This window comes from Rattus rattus, chromosome 9 (genome assembly GCF_011064425.1).
Source record: "Rattus rattus isolate New Zealand chromosome 9, Rrattus_CSIRO_v1, whole genome shotgun sequence".
NCBI classification, from domain to species: Eukaryota; Metazoa; Chordata; class Mammalia; order Rodentia; family Muridae; genus Rattus; species Rattus rattus.
The window spans coordinates 72,880,061-72,897,824 of NC_046162.1; the positions used below are offsets into that span (position 1 = coordinate 72,880,061).

At 39.4% G+C, this 17,764-nt stretch overlaps 1 protein-coding gene across 3 annotated transcripts in view; it reads right to left on the reverse strand.

The window, feature by feature from the left end:
- Positions 1–17,764, reverse strand: part of Ddx42 (DEAD-box helicase 42) — a 31,936-nt gene that overhangs the window by 9,473 nt on the left and 4,699 nt on the right. For all 3 annotated transcript variants that reach the window (XM_032913544.1, XM_032913543.1, XM_032913542.1), the window contains exons 2-12: positions 14,574–14,805; positions 13,969–14,119; positions 9,909–9,970; positions 8,404–8,440; positions 7,498–7,647; positions 6,103–6,207; positions 4,126–4,245; positions 2,849–3,025; positions 1,457–1,585; positions 651–750; positions 69–116 (exon numbers count right to left, since the gene is read on the reverse strand). In XM_032913544.1, the coding sequence (XP_032769435.1) occupies positions 69–116; positions 651–750; positions 1,457–1,585; positions 2,849–3,025; positions 4,126–4,245; positions 6,103–6,207; positions 7,498–7,647; positions 8,404–8,440; positions 9,909–9,970; positions 13,969–14,119; positions 14,574–14,794 (1,300 nt within the window). In that variant the 5' untranslated portion in view covers positions 14,795–14,805. The remainder of the gene's footprint in view (positions 1–68; positions 117–650; positions 751–1,456; positions 1,586–2,848; positions 3,026–4,125; positions 4,246–6,102; positions 6,208–7,497; positions 7,648–8,403; positions 8,441–9,908; positions 9,971–13,968; positions 14,120–14,573; positions 14,806–17,764) is intronic.

Sequence of the window (17,764 nt, forward strand, 5' to 3'; positions counted from 1 at the left end):
ATGAGTATTTATAAAGGATCAGGGTTCACTTTGAATACAGAGATAGCATACAGCTGCTTCATACATACTTTGTCTGTCAGGACGGACATGACTTGCTATGGACCGAACCTGATACTCTGAAAGAAACAGAACAGTTATCAACACACTACTCTAATGTACTTAAGACAGGTGTGAAAATTCACTTTAGTAAAATCCAAGAACTTTCAAGAATTAAAAAAGCCTTGAAACTCCTAGACACCATTCAGTATGAAATTTCAAAACACCCAACATAACTGAACTGGGTAGATAGTGGTTATTTAGAAATTTGTATAGCTCAGTTAAGAAAAGGACCTTGGATGATTCAGTATTCACCTATCCATAGGAATATAGACTTTAACCAACTTTAATCTTCAAAGGCCTGCAAGTGAAAGTGAAGAACAGAAAACATTCCTTCTTTCTGAAGATACGTGCAAATTTTTTCAACACAGTCAAGACTAGCACACTTCTCTTCAGAAAACTACAAATGGTTTATGGCTTGGCCTATCCCTTTATTTGAAACCCCTAAGAGTTTTTAACTTCTTTCATGACGAAAAGTACTGGTTAACTCTACAAAGATACGGAAAAAACTAACTTAAGACTAGGGACAGGAGAAACTAATACTCAAGGCATACCAAACCCCATGTCGAACATTCGATCAGCCTCATCAAACACAAGGTAAGAGACTCTTTGAAGATTGGTAGCTTTTTTCTTCACATGATCAATCAGCCGACCCTGGGAGAGTCACAAAATGAGTAGTAAGTATAATCAAATCATTCAAAGACACTCTTTAGTTGTACTCCTGGAAAAGTGTCAATTCTTTGGTCTTGAACCAAAATGATCTGACAGTCTTTCTATACCAAACCCAGAAAATAGAAAAAGCACTTTCGGGTACTGTTCACAGGTAGTCTGAGGCTCACAGAGGTCTGACTGCTTCTACCTCTAAGTGCTTGGACTACAGGCAGGCACCACCATACTAAGTGAGACTAGAATTCTGAAAACTTCAAGTTCTTCTTTTACATTAATTCTGGCTTAAAGTCTATGGGCAAATGGGTCAGGACCTTTCTTGTAATGTACTCTGAAAAGATTTAAAATCTTATGGATGAGTTTTATGCCTACCCTACATCCCCTGGGCAGGTCTAACCATTATCTGAGCATCTTTATGGTTCCTAATGTTCTTGGTAACCATAGACCCAGCTTTTAAGAGAGCCTAAGAAACCCAGTTTAAAATAGGAACTTAGAGCTGCTGATACATTAGTCATGGACATTATAACCAGACTGCTGTTCAGTCAGCCAATCAAAATGAATGAGAGCAAAGGCTGGCGCCTCACAGGATATCCTTGCCCAGCTCTCCCATATTTAAGAGGGAGTCCCTCAAGAGCAATCATGCTTTCTCTATCAGGAAAGACAGACAACACATCTGAAGACAAGATATACTTACCGGGGTACACACAACAATCTCTGCCCCTTCCTGAAGGGCCTTGGCCTGCTCCCACATGCTCCCTCCTCCATATACTGCCACTGATCGAAGATTATATGCTTTCCCAAAACGTTTGCACTCGGCGTGGATCTAAGAAGTTGTTAATAATATTTTAAAAACTATAAACTTAAAAAAAAAAAATAGAGTTTTTACCCAGTTTGAGTTCTGAAAACACAGTATGTACTATTATAGAAAATTAAAATGTAGCTGTGCCTAGTGGTATAGTATAGGCTTGTAATTTAACTAGGTGGTTAAAGCAGAAAGATAGTAAGTTTTAAATCTAACCTGGGTAACTTAACAAGACACAATCTCAAAAACCAAGCTGGAAAAACACAAACAGGTCTGGGCATATAGATCAACACTTGTCTGGCATTCAAGGGTTGTGTTCAATTCCTATTACTGAAACACACACGCACGCACGCACGCACGCACGCACGCACGCACGCACGCACGCCAGCACACACACCCCAACCACCAAAACAATAACAACCATAAAAAACAAAAACCTGTTTAAAATCATGATCATTAGAACATGCTTAACGTCAAAATTCTTTTGTTTCTTTAGTTTCTGTTTTTTTGTTTTGAGGTAGAATCTCTGTTTCTGTCTGTCCTGAATCTGCCCTGGCCTCCTGAGCGCTGGAACGGGATGCATCGGCTACCACACCCAGCTTAACCACAGAACAAGGCTATGGTCTTCACTTGCATCACTTACCTTCTTCTTGATCCAGTCTTTCTATCAAGAAAACTGAACTCACTACACAGAAAACACTGTGAGCTTATAATATAAACAATTCCCACAATACCCACACCATTTTGAGAGTTGAAAAAAAAAATCCTTATTATTGAAAATATGTAACATTTTTCAAGACTTCACAGGGAAGATAATAATGTAAAAAACTTAATGTCAGCCACTGAACTAGATATTTAAAATGGGTAAGATGGCCAATTTTGCATAAAGTTTTATCATATTTAAAACAAAAGTCAGAGGAAGTTGGGGAGATGGTTCAGTGGGCTAAACACTTGCCATGCAAGTGAGGAATGGCACTGTGACTTGTAGAAGCCACACAAGCTGGTGGGACTGGTGCCTGCCAAGGACCCCAGGAGCATCCAGGAGGTGGAGACAGAATATGTGGAACAGCCTCTCAGCCAGGCTAGCAGTAATAGCTCAGCAAATGTGAGAGTGAACCCTGACGACACCCAAAGTCAACCTCAGACTTCTCGTATGTGACTCCACATGTATGTGTGTGCCAAGCACGCACCTCCAAGCAACAATAACTAAACTTTACAGATCGTTCTACTCACTGTCCTTGCTAGTCCAAATGCAGAAAGGGGCCTTTCACAGGAAGCACATACCTGTTGACAAAGCTCCCTAGTAGGACACACAATCACCGCAATTGGTCCATCACCTGGTTCCAACTCCTTCTGATCCATTATGTGAATCAACATGGGCCAAATAAAGGCTGCGGTTTTCCCACTGCCTGTTTTAGCAATACCAATCATGTCTCTACCACTTAGTGCTACGGGCACACCCTAGAGAAGAAGAAAGGAAAGAAAAGGTATATGCACTCAATTCTAAAGATGAACTAATGTCTTGGGAAAAATGACTACAGGTGACATTCATTTTCTTTTCTCTTTTTTATAATTTTTGCAGTTCTTGTTTTAAAGATTTATTTGTTTTATTTATCATGAGTGCACTGTCACCATCTTCAGACACACCAGAAGAGGGCATCAGATCCCATTACAGATGGTTGTGAGCCACCATGCAGTTGCTGGGAATTGAACTCAGGACCTCTGGAAGAGCAGTCAGTGCTCTTAACCGCTGAGCCATCTCTCCACTCCAACATTCATTTTCAATAGAACAAAAATATCCGGGGCTATAAACATTAGCTGAATCCTAACGCTCCTATCAACTTAATTTAAAAGAAATTATGGGCTGGGGATTTAGCTTAGTGGTAGAGTGCTTGCCTAGCAAGCGCAAAGCCCTGGGTTCGGTCCCCAGCTCCGAAAAAAAAAAAAAAAGAGAAATTATATTACCTTCTTGTGGCTCAGCCATCATTTATAAAAAAAAAAATGACAACTCCCATTTGTATCAATATATTAAAATAAAAACTTAGTGATGAATAAAGGGAGTTACTAAAAACTTTTGTATGGAGCTGGTGAGATGACACAGTGGTTAAGATCATGATTTTTTTTACCTTTTTCAGAAGACCTGAGTTCAATACTGAGCACCTACATGGCAACCCCATAATGCCAAATGCAAGCAAAATACCCATATGCATAAAACAAAAATTTTTTAATGTTTTCTTCTCAAAAAGAAATAGGCCACTTCATTTATATATAGGAATTTCTCTTTCTTTTTGTAAAGGAATAAATTCCACATTTGAATGGGAAACAGAAGCTATTAGTCTCAGTAATAAATTAAAAAGTTCATATCATATACAAATGAATTCTAGTCATTGAAAGCAAAAAATATATCCATAAACAAATCTTTGTCAGGTTTAGACAAAGTTTTTCTTCATATCATATTTTCAAGGTATTTAGTGGGTATAAAAACATATTTTCTAAAAACTCTGTTTCAATTTTTAGAAGTTTCAGAACGTTACATTTTCCACCCATCATGTTTTACATACCTGACACTGTATTGGAGTTGGCTGTGTGTACTCAGATTTCCTAATCTGATGCATAAGTTGTTCATCAAACCCAAAATGAGCAAAACTACTTCCTGGTCTAGGAGGTGCAGCACCAGAGACCTAGAGACAAAGACAATTCCCAGAAGACCGGTACTTTCACTTAAACAGCATTTACAGTATACACTCAGCATGACAGCACACACTCAGATCAAGCTAGAATAAAGAGTGAAAAGTAGGTGTGTAAGCAAAAACACCAAAAATGGTCAAACCTTGAACACAATGACCTCATGCAAAAGATACCATGGTAAGAATTCCTGACATAATTCTCTTGCACAGTTTTAAATGATTAAGTACACAGAACTATCTCAAATTAATTTTCTCATGAGAAATGGAAACAAAATAATTAACTGAAAAAGTCATTAACATTCTTTTTACCAATTTGAATAAACATTAGCTGGGATAACAAAGAAATTAAGATTCACTCTTAAGGTAAATTAAAACTGCAAATAAGATGAAAACAGACCCAGGGCTACTGGTCATAATGATGCGATCTATTGATTTCTCAAGAGTTAATGCTTCTCTTAGTCATGGTCTAGCCACTATCAAGCCTCATTTCAACAGGTCCCAGTAAAGAACAGGGACTACAGATCTCTGTTTTGTCTATATAGCAGTAGTAACTTTTCATTGCTTCTTTGAGGATGCTCCTAATTTCCAATGAAGATTTTATTATATATATAAAACTAAAGACCTTTATTTGGGGGAGAAGGGTACTAATAACTTCTTAGAAATCAAGAGTGCAAACATGTATTTGTGCATTCACGTACACATAAACTACTACTAACTACGTCTTTGAAAACTAGAGTTTTTAAATATCATATAGCAATTAATAAAGCAGAAATAAACCACAGTCATTCACACCAGAGTAAACCAACATGTTCTCTCTGCTATTTGACTTTAACATATAAAACATTTTTTTAAAAAATTTATTTCATGTATGTTGGTACACTGTAGCTGTCTTCAGATAAGACAAGAGAGCATTGGATCCCATTACAGATGGTTGTGAGCCACCATGTGGTTGCTGGGAATTGAACTCAGGACCTCTGGAAGAGCAGTCAGTGTTCTTAACCACTGAGCCATCTCCAGTCCTAAAAACATTTTAAATATGGTAAGTGAGCAAATCAATTTGTTGGTGGCAATTTAAAGTATTATTGTAAAATTAGTGCATGTATGTTTTTAAAAGACAGTCATTTATTTGAATATTTTTTAAAAAGACTTTGTGTGTTATTTATCCAGAGAAGGTCTAGTCCTTTTGAGCTTGGATACTGGTGTTTGTCAGATACCTAGCTTGTTATGTGCAAATAGTTGATTTCAGCTCTCGTGATTAGCAGCACCAAGCCACCTCTCCGGCCTCCTCATTTACTATTTTAAGAAAAGGACTCTTCATGTATAACTCGAAGGAAATACATCATAATTTCACAGTATTCTAATGGTTCATGGTTTGTTCACATCTATTATTAATCCCACTCTTGACTATTAAGATGTGTTTCCTATCTTATATCCTTAGTCCACCTAGTTCAGTACAAAGACTGAACGAGCAAACAAGAGAAAGGGCTGGTGAGAAGACTCAGCAGGTACAGGCACTTGCATTCAAGACTGGCAGTATGAGTTCTAGTCCCAGGAATCACATGGTGGAAGGAGAACCAACTTCTGCAGGGTGTCATCTGAAAGCAACCCCTCAACACACACGCACGCACGCACGCACGCACGCACGCACGCGCACACACAGTTTTTAAAAGAAGAAAAGTTAAAACCAAAATAATCTTTCTGAAATATCATCTTCATGACTAAATCAATCAAGACACACAAACCCTAGGGCTATTCTCCCTAGGAAATGAGTCTAGGATTAAGATTTGGATAAACAATACTTCTAGATCTGCGCAAACATTGATGTAAGAATACTTGCGTAATGGCTCTTACCCGAAGGTTGAGTTTATGCCGCAGGTCTATTAGCTGCTGTGGAGTGAGGTTGGTTATCTCCTCATGTTCATTGTAAAAATTTTTTTCAAATGGTGGATAGTCAATCTGCAGGTCCAATTATTCAAAGTTAGTCTAGAATTCAAGAGTCAATCCTGTAAGTTTGATTTTAATGTAAGATAACCTTTTACATATATTATAAAAACAAAGGCATTCTTTCTAGAAAGATAATGAACTCATTTATTCTTGACACACTCTTAAAAAGCACAGCCTATATTTTTCCCAACTCCTACTTTCAAAACAGACACCAATCTACTTTCCACAGACATCTCAGGCTTTAAGAGGACACCATTTTTAAAAGAAATTATTTCACAAACATCAAATAACATTTATGCTTAGGATTAAGTTGTTTATACAGGTCAAGCACTATAGTACATTATCAGTATTTCCCTTAGAGACAGGAGGAGCTCTAGTCTTTTTAAAGCATGGGATTAGGGTTAGAGAAATGGCTCTGCAGAGCATCCACCTTCAGTGGCCCTAACGGCTTCTAACTCTAGAGACTGCAGCTCCCTCTCGGTCTCTCTGGACTCTGACCTCATGCAGACACCATCTTCACCTCATACAGACATCATTTAAAAGATGCAAAACTCCCAAAAATCTCTATTTTTATTAAATGGAGGGGTCTGTGAGAGTGAACGTCCCATATGTGCAGATGCCTGGGGACATCTTCAGGAATAGGACACCACATTCCTTAGAACTGGGTTCATAAATGAGCTGCCAGATATGGGAGTGGGTTCTATGAACTACATTCAGGTCCTCAGAAGAGCAGGAAGTGGGCTTAACTGCTCAGTAACTTATGTAGTTCCAAAAATAAAATCTTTAAAGCTCTAAAACTGCTCACATAACTTATTAAAATTAATGACCAAGCCTATTTTGGCTGATTTGACTTGATTGTTTTTTGAGAGAAGTATCTTAACATGTAGCCCAGGCTAGCCTTGATAGTGCTGTGATTAAAGGCATGCACCACGCATAGTTTTATGAAATGCTGGGGATTAAACAACAGGCCCTGTCTACCAACTGAGTTCAATATCCAGCTCCCAAGGTTCTTTCTATAGTATGCATCTTTTTATAGTATGCATCTTTTTATAGTATGCATCTTTTTACAGTAAGCCTTTTTGGTTTTGAAATAGTCTCATTCAGTAAACAAAGCTAAGTTGCAAATCACTATGCAGTCTAGGCTGACCTCAAACTCTTGGCTATCCTCCTGCCTCTGTCTCATAAGTATTGAGTGAGCTAGTTTATAGATTATGAATGCCTCATGGAATTTCCAACCGCTTAGCAGAAATAAAGATTCTGAACTATGAAACTGCATCAGAAACAAAGCAAGAAATGCAATACCTCCGAATGATCAATGGGAGGAAGGGGATCGATAATCTTTTTAGAAGGCGCAATTGGATTTCCATCACTATCATACTCCAGATTGTCTTCCTCTTCCTCCTGAACTACCCCAGCAGTTGGGTTTTCTGCCATGTATCGAAAATAAGCTTCCTGCAGGAAAGCACAAGAGCACAATCAACTCTAAGTACAGTTAAAACATTTCTGTGTCTGTAATCAGTTCACATGCGGTGCACACAGTGTGCCATAAGATTACACATAAGAAAAACAAACACCTATCAAATAAGGAAGACTTTCACTAACATAGCATTGATTCTTTTACAGCAGCAATACTCAAAGTCAATGAGCAAGATGATACTACACAGAATTTGACTCATTCACCAGAAGCCTTCCTGTCTGTGGGGACATGGCATTACCCTGCCCAGAGCTGGGGAGGGCATGCTTTGGGTTTTACAGCGATCCACGTTTGGAAGGGAACACTGATTAGAAAGATCACAAACCTGGAACGTCTACGGTCTCACCATCCCACAACAGACAATGTAAAAAGGAAGTACTAATGGACAGTTACTAAGGTTCCATCTAAAATGTAAGAATCATAATTACTAGAAAGAGGAAAAAACAGCAACAGACCCCACACATCTCTTATTACGGGTTTATCACAGTAAACTTAAAATCTGGATTAAAAAAATCCGAGCAGTTTTGTTTTTTTTTTTTTTTTTTTTTTTTTTTGTTGTTGTCAGCTGATCAAAAAATCCCACGTGCAACATGGGGAAGGCATATGGAGACAGTATTAATTGTCACACAGGTAGAAAACGAGCAAGTCATTAAGTGAAGGCAAGCTCTGACCTGTCCCCAGTATAGATTTTGTGGAGTAAATATAAAAGATAGAAATACTGCATAGAAACTCACTTGGTCATCTTCCTCTTCAATGTCATCTCGAATACCCCTGGAAAAACAAGCGGAGAAACAAACTTCCCTGCAAATGTTCCACATACCCAGCTCCATGCTTACAGCAGCTTAGTGTTGAATCCCATACGGTGTAGGAACTCTCAACACTAACGGTAACAAAGCAACAAGTACACTGTACATGATCCACCCGCAATATACGTGTGGCTTAACTCCATGAGCTAAGATTTCCCTCTTTTTGCAATGAGATGATATGGTACCCTTAGAATCAATTACCAACTGATATGAGAGGTAAAACCTAGCTGGGCGGTGGTGGTGCATTCCTTTAATTACTGAGAGGAATTAAACAGCACCTCAGAGGCAGATGTAGGTGGATCTCTATGAGTTGGAGAGCAGTTCAGTCTACAGTTTAGGACAGCTAAGGAATGCACAGAGAAACCCTATCTCAGTCAGACAGACAAAGACAAAACAAAACTACCAAACAAAAAAAAAGTAAAACCTTCCTTTATGAAGATAGGTATGAAAGGATACTAAGCTTTGTCGGTATAGACAACAAACGTAACATAGTTGTGTAGTGCATATTAAAAAGAAAACAAAACCCTCCTGGGTTTGGTATACAGTTGAAAGAATATCACAACTTTATTGTTCCTGTAGCTTCTAGCTCTAGAATAAATTGCTTTCAGCCAAAATCAGTTACGTTGGGGATGGAGAAAGGAAAACTATATTAATTCTGTCATGAGTTTGAAATTAAAACTAGTACTTCACGTAGGGAATAGAACCACTGCCATTTGCTGCATCTCTTAGGAGTCTACTGCGTAAACTATTCTTGCTTACTTCCCAGCCATCTCTTTCTAATCACTTTCTAACCAGCTTACAGCATTTGCTTTTCCCAAGGCAACTAGAAGGCGGAAACACACAGTAAGCGTCAAAAGATGGCTAACTCTCCATCTGGCACAGAAACCTTGGGAGGGGCCTGATTGCCAAACAGAGAAAAAAACTGTCAGAGAGATTTTATAGAACTGTATTCAGCAGAGGAAGACTTCTTTCCCAGAAAATATAGCATTTACATTCAGGGTTCGGTTGCTACAGAGTAACATGACTCTTTAGATGAAATTAGGTGTTACTTATTGGTAATCTTTATATAGTTTTATTATATAACATCATAACTTCTAATTACTGATCACACAGGCATTAGTCTAATATTATTATTATGAGAAGAAATCTAAGACTATGAACCTAAACTTTAGTAACTATACTTCCTTTACCCTCACTTCTCATTTCCAAGTATTTATAACCAAATACTTATTCTATCAAACAGAATGCCTTAGCTATTACAAATGCAGACTCTGCCATCTCCATACCTAGAGAGATACTCACGATACAGAGACGGCTCCAGTAAAGATCTTTGTGCACTTCACTATTCTTTCTTTTATAAGTTCTTAAGAACAGTCTTTGCAATTCTTCAACCATTGCTATGTAACCTTTGTGAGAGTGGAGGAACAACTTACTTTACGTTTTTTCTTTCCTTGTCCTTTTCCTCAAGTCTCTTCATGTCTCTAGCCGCCTGATCCTAAATGAAACAAAAGGCTACATGGAGTGACATCAATCTAAAATGCTGCAAGAGAAATTCATTACTAACAATTTATATCGGAAACATTCATCACAGCTTGACACTTGCATTTTCATGAAATCCAAGAAACTTTGACAAATATTTTTCAAAGACAAATATCCAGGGGGTTGGGGATTTAGCTCAGTGGTAGAGCGCTTGCCTAGCAAGCTCAAGGCCCTGGGTTCGGTCCTGAGCTCCGATTAAAAAAAAAAAAAAGACAAATATCCAATTGTCTTATGCTATACATAGATTTCACAGTTTTTAATTGTAATACATATGCCACAATATACATGTAACTACACATGCATATTTAAATGCTAAATTCATCACCAATAAATCTTTGGTGATTTTTTCTTTTTAGAAAAGGAAGTAATTTGCTACATAAGTCCTGAAATTCAAGCAAATCAGCCTTTGCTTAAGTACAGCTTGAAGTAGATGAAGTTGAAACAAAAAACACACACACACACACACACACACACACACACACACACACACACACACACACACACACCTCAACCAAAAGAACAAACAGACAAAAGCCAAAGGGAAAAATAGGTATATTGAGTTCTGATTCTTATTTTGGAAGGACGGCTCTGAACTTAAAAAGTAATTTCCCGGGGTTGGGGATTTAGCTCAGCAAGCACAAGACCCTGGGTTCAGTCCCCAGCTCTGGAAAAAAAAAAAAAGTAATTTCCCCTCTATCTTTCCTCTGATCCTGCCTCCCAACATGTAGCATTTTGCTTTTACAAAAAGGGTGAGGTGGGATGAGTGAAAACAGCGATGCAGGCCTGCCAGGTTTTGAGATGCTTCTAAACATTCTCCAACAAGAATAGCCCCAAAGCCTGTCAGAGTGGCACACACATTTAATCCCAGCACTTAGGAGGTAAAGGTAGGCAGATCTCTTGAGTTAGAGGACAGCCTGGTCTACGTAGTGAGTTCCAGGGCAGCCAGGGCTACACAGACTCTGTCTCTCAAAAACACCCCCCCCATAATAAAAGTCGCCTAATCATAAATACTAATAAAGTTGAAAATGTGCTACAAAAAAACCAAGTCATTTGAGCTGGAGAGATGGCTCAGTTCCCAGCAGCCACATGGTGGCTCCCAACCATCTGTAATGGGATCTGATGCCCTCTTCTGTTGTGTCTGAAGACAGCTACAGTGTGCACATATACATAAAATAAATAAATATTTAAAAAAAAAAATCCAAGTAAATGAAAACCTTTAGGAACAGAATTAAAAGTGCATCACTGTTACACATTACAATACATTAGAAAATGACAACAGCAGATCACTGCTCTAAACTGATCCTGTTTTATACATTTGGAAATTAACGATAGGATTATTTTTTTTTCCAAAGCCCTTCAGCATAAAGACAATGTGAATTTTTCTATCTTTTTATTTTAATTTAGTTCTACGTATACGCATGTTTTATCTGTGTGGAATCTGTGTGCCGTGTGTGGAACGCTTGCAGAGAGAAGGTAAAGGAAGCACTGGGCCCCCTGCGACTGCAGTTATGAAGAGTGTGAGCGCCCAGGTAGGTGCTGAGAATCAGACCCACACAGCACTCTAGGAGAGGACACAGCGCTCTCACACCCCTCACACTCTCTCTCTCTCTCTCTCTCTCTCTCTCTCTCTCTCTCTCTCTCTCTCTCTCTCTCTCTGGCCCTTGTATTCATCTTTCACGCATAGAAAACCACTACATACACCGTGGCACGGTCAGCTGTTCTATAATCGAAGGGCTTTCATCAAGGAGGAATTATTTTTAAAAGAAACATTACATACAACTACTTTTCAAGGGCCTGGGTTGCTAGAGACAGGCCTAGGCCTATAAACTGAACACAATACCAACAATATTGTTCCATATAAAACAAATCACTGCATTTGCAGGACATACTTCTGGGTTTTTTATTGTTTTTTGAGTTTCAAAATTTCTCTGAACAGCCAGGGTCTGTCTTGGACTCACTCTGCAGACCAGGCTGGCTATTAACTCAGAGACCTGCCTACCTGCCTCCCTGCCTCCCTGCCTCCCTGCCTCCCTGCCTCCCTGCCTCCCGAGCGCTGGGATTGAAGGCATGCACCACCACGCCCTGAATAAGAAAAATTCACTTCTTATATGCAAGTGGACATAATATGTGTGTGTGCCTAGTACGAAAAGGACATCAGATAGCCTAAAACTGGAATTATAGTCACGTGGATGCTAGAAATTGAACCCAGGTGCCATGGAAAACTAGTAATGTGTTCTTACCCATTGAGCCATCTCTCTAGCCTCAAATATTCTTTTAAGCCTATCGTTCATTAGAACACCGTCTAAAAATAAACCTTCATGAAATTCAAGTCTTAGAAAAGTTCATACATTGTAGAAGTTGGCATTTGACATCAGGATTTTGTCTTACACACTGACTCTTCAAAATCTGGTAACTGATCTCTCTGTACTTAGCTAAATAAATCTCCCAATACTGCACCAAAGATATCCAGGAGCATGTTAGTGTACTTACAAGAACTCCAACTATTTAAATATCAAGCAAAAGAATCTGGCCACTCTCAGATAACTCATTCAAGAGGAGCCATATAAACTTACACTGAAAAACAACAAAACCAAGAGCTGATCTCTCTTATAATTTATCATTAGGATTATCACGAAGTAGTGGGGCTGGAGAGACGGCTCTGTGCTTAAGAACACTGGCTGCTCTGATCTTCCAGAGGTCCTAAGTTCAATTCCCAACAACCATATAAGTTTACAATCATCTGAAATGGGATCCTACTCTCTTCTGGTGTGCAGGCATATATGTAGACAAATCTTATATTCAAACACATGAACAAATACACATTTAAAAAGAAATGAATGAGATCTCTGAGAAATACTGCCCTGTGGGAAATGTATCTCAAAAGCATGAAAAAAAATTATGTATAAGCTATTTCAAACACTATGTAGCTTTCATTTTTAAAGTGAATTTCTTAACTTACTTATTCAGTATCTACTACATTGCAAGATAAAAGTATATCTTGAATAATTTTATTAAGTTTTGGTAAATGTCTTCAATGGTCTGTTAATTTGAAAAAATATGTTAAGGCCAGGCATGTGGCTCCCGGCATTCATCCCAGAATTCAGGAGGCAGAGGCTGGAAAAATCACAGTCAGCCTGGTCTACATAATGAGTTAGTTCCAGGATGGTCAGGACTAAGTAGATTCCCTCTCTCAAAACAAACAAAAAACCCATAAGCTGGAAGAAGAGCTCAGAGACTAAATACGGGTACTAGAGCTGAGTTCTGCCTCTACCATCTATGAAGTTTATTTTCTTTAGACAAATAAGTTGTTTAAATCAAAAATGAGAAATCTAAACATCTAACAGGTATCAAGCTACCAATACATGGGTGTCGCCAGGACAAGAGATCTATACACATATGCTGGGCACAGGTCTTATGAGATGAGCTATCACGGTGCTAGAAGAGGCTGCTGTGGGAAGAACAGGTGTCAGCAGTTTATTTAGTGCCGAGGCTGATGGAAGTTGGACACAGAATACATGGATATGCATACGTATATGATTTAGTAATGAAATATTCCTAAAAAGGATCCTAAGTTGGCTTTTACTGCCCGATCGGTGGCACCACAGAGGAAGCTCTGGAAACTTTAGGTGATGGACCCTTTTAATTCTATGTACAAAGTTCTCTAGGTTTTGCTTCCTTATGAAGTAGGATTTAATAAATGCTAGAGTGCATACAATAGTATTCCACTTAAGAATATACTAAGATTCTTATAACAAAACATATATTTGAGTAACCATGTTCAAACATTGCAATTTACTATTCCTGCCAATCCCTGACTACCTCTGAACATGACTGGAGAGCAAAAATTCTAAAAACACCAAAAACAAAACAAAACAAAACCCAAGCAAACAAAAGAGCATTTGCTAACTGTTTCAGTCTGTTCGATATTTTAAGGAAACGAGAACCAGCACTTGCCTCCACTTCAGCCATGAATGCCTCTAAGGGGTCATCGTCACTGTCAGAGTCTGCTGGCTTGGATCGGAACTGCTGGCGGGTAGGCGAGTTTTCAGCAGGAATGTAAGGTAAGTCTACATTGCTGGAGTCTTCTTCTTCATCCTCGAAATAACTGAAAATTAAAACAAAGGCCAGTAAAGAGACTGAACCCTCCGCTAGTGCAAGCTCACTGTGGTATGTTACACTAGTAAGAATTCCCAGCTGGGTCTGCAGGCACGCGCCTGTGAACCTCGCACTGAGGAGACGAAGGGAGAAGGACCATGATCACGGCCAGGTAGGGCTACATAACCAGACCCTACTTCAAAACATAAGTCATCAAACTCCACATGGATTAAACACAAAACTCTCCAGTAGGTTTTAAGCTTCAGTTGACTCAAACACTGAAGTCATGTGTTCATCTTGTTGGGAACACTAATCAGGAAGAAAACACCACTCCTGAATAACAATTTAAGCAAGCATGTGAATACCGTATGCCTCAAACTAAGCAAACTCAGGGTGGGGGCACCTCAATCCCGGAAATCATTAATAAAGAATGCATACTGGTTCAATCAAGAATTATCACTTACGCATTTTCTTCATCAAAGTTGGCCCGTTTAGATCCAATTTTGTAGAAAGAGGGAAGCTGTGGTGGAGCAGACTTTCCAAATCCAGAAGAAGAGCTGGCTGCCCCGAAGGCACTGTGGGACTGCTGCGGCAGCTTGGCTTCCTCCTTCTTCCCAGCACTGATGGCAAAACCTCCAAAGCCAAACCCCCGCTTGGTTCCAGGTCCACCTTTATTCCAATTCATGATGACGATGACTGGTGTTAGGGACAAGGAGCACATATGTCAGTGTGACTCTGTAAACAGCCTCCTTAACCTTCATTTCATTTCCAGTGTCTATCCACACGGCTAATGTTTGGATGGTAGTACTTAGTGGTAGAGTACTTACTTGCTCCAGGTACCACACTGGCCTTCAGGTACAATTACAATTCAACCCAAATGACTTTTCTCTTAAAATATTAAGGAAACTATTATTCATTTTACTGAGATCCCAAACAAAAGAAGTACTTTTATGAAGTTGTGTAAAATAACCTTTCTTTATTGGGAGTTTCAAAAATGCTTATAAGACAGTAACTACTCTGGGTCCTCTAATATAGGATAGACATTGCAGTACAATCTCCTACTTTACTATCGGCCTTGTGGCAGCGGCGTGTGTGCGTGTGAGTGTGTGTGTGTGTGTGTGTGTGTGTGTGTGTGTGTGTGTGAGTGTGTGTGAGACAAGTGTGGAGATGAGAGGACTGGGAACTGCAGATCAAACTCAAGTTGCTGCTCGCTCCCTGGCCCTTTTTCTTTCCTTGTTTCCCAGCCCTACCTCACTCCTTCCCTTTTTTTTTTCTTTTTTCTTTCTTGTTGTAAGTCTTGGTTGGTCTCAGGGAGACCGCTTGCCTCTTGAGCACTACAAATAAAGGCATGTGCCACCCACCACCCCTAGCTTAAATATTTATTCTTAAGCATTTACTCAGGTAAGTCTCACTAACCACAAATCCAGTTTTAAAAACAGGTAAGGATTAGGCAAGGGTGGTGGCTCACACTTTTAATCCCAGTACTTGGGAGGCAGAGGCAGGCAGGATCTCTGAGTTAGAGGCCAGCCTGATCTACAAATCAAGTTACAGGACAGGTAGGGTTGTTACACAGAGAAACCCTGTCTTAAAAAAAAAAAACCCCAAACCCCAAACAAACAAGAAGGTAAGGAGGAGAAGGCTGGACAGATGGTTCAGAGGTTAAAAGCACTGGTGCTCTTCCAGAGAACCCAGATTTGATTTCCAGCACCACATGGTGACTCAAAACTGTCATGACACCAATGTCTGCCAGCTCCACTGGAACCAGGTTATGTACACAGTGCACATACACATATACAGGCAAAACACTCATACATATTGAGATAAACACACACACACACCACTTAAATGGGCAAAAGACTTGAATAGATTTCTCCAAAGGCAATAAATTCTCCAAAGGCAAAGGTCAGTAAATTACATGAAAAGACACCTTGCATCAAAGCCAGGTATCAGCACACATGCAATGTCAGTACTCAAGATGCTAAGTAGAAGGACCTCAAGTTCAAGCAAAGGTCTGTCTCAAAAACCCCTACATTACAAACAATGAAGAAAATATAAAGCAAAACCACAATATATACCATTTCATATCAATCAAGACGGCTGCTATTAAAAAACAGCAGGCTATCTTATAATGCCTCAAACAAATGGCCTAGAAACCAGCTCTTTATCAAGATGCCCTTGGAAGCAAAGAAATCCCTTGCTCTTGCCAAAGCAAATGCTTCCAAGGCCAAAGCAATACTCAGCACTGATGGATGCTCAAACCCACAAAAGTAAAGACTGGCGTATCACCCACCCTCTGGCTGACCAGAGGATTGTACTAGCCTCAAAGCAACACAAGTATCTTCAGGAAAGTGCTCTCAAGAGAAACACACTTGATAACTATGCCATCAGTGCCCCTGCACAGTCGTCATGAGGAAAACAGAGACGATTTGTTGTATTCACCGAGGCTCATGGGGTGAAAAGCAACTCCACCACACCCTGGCCAGGCCCGAAGGAGAAAAGGCACATCGAGGACTTTATTAGCTGCCAACAAAAGTGGAGCCTTCTAGTCTAAGGACTGAGGATATATAGAGTATATAGACTGAGTATGTAACTCTAGAAGAGAAGTCCTGGAAGAGAAGGGAAACTGGCGCCTGTGCGAATTCCTGGTAGAAGGTAAAGTGGTTCAGTAACTATGGCAATCAGTATTTTTCTTCAAAAAAGATCAAGCAAGGTCAACAAGATAGATCACAGGCTAAGAGTACTCGCCTCGCCTGAAGACATGAGTTCAATTCCTGGGATCTACACGGTGGGGTGAACCAAGTCCTGCAAGTTGTATTCTGAACACAAATAAATATATATAGTTTTTGTTTACTTTATTAGGTAAAAAACCCTTGAAAATAAAAACACTACAACCAAACTATCCGAGCCCAAATATATAACTTAGTCAACTTACACAGAAACTTATCCACCACCAAAATAAACAAGAATTGTGTCAAAATTGGGAGCGGGGGAATCCATGAAACACTTATTTTAGTTGGAATTCTATCAATAAATTTTCTTTTGGTTGTTGTTATTATTGTTAACTAAAAGAACATAGAACTAGCATATAACCTAGACATTCCACTTAATACATCTCCCCCAAATGAGAGCAAAGTTCATTCAAGTTCACACCAACATTAATAGCAATAGGCAAAAGGTAGCATCCACCCAAGTGCTCACTGACAGATGAATGCTTCAACAAATGTTACATATATACCGTAAGTGGACTATTACTTGGGTTTAAAAAGAAAATTCCAGGCAAGTTGAACAGTTCAGCGGTATGGCACTTGTCTAGCACAGGTGAGGCCCCAGATTCCACCCCAAGTACTGGGAAAAAAATCCCTTTAAAAATTAAAACACCTAGTTTTGAGAACAAAAGCCAAACAACCCCATATAGCAGAATCAACTCAAGCCAGATCTTGGTAAGCTCCATTGTTTCATTCTGACTACTACCCAGTTTCTGATGCATGCTCCCCAACTCTATAAAGTACATCCCTTTCTTTCCCTCTTTTCCCTCCACTACTGCAGCACTCTTAACAAGACCGACAGTTACCGAGCCCCACATCACTACTAGAGTGATCATGACAGCAAATGTATGAAGTGCTTATTTTGTGTCAGGCAAGTTTTTTTAGGCTCA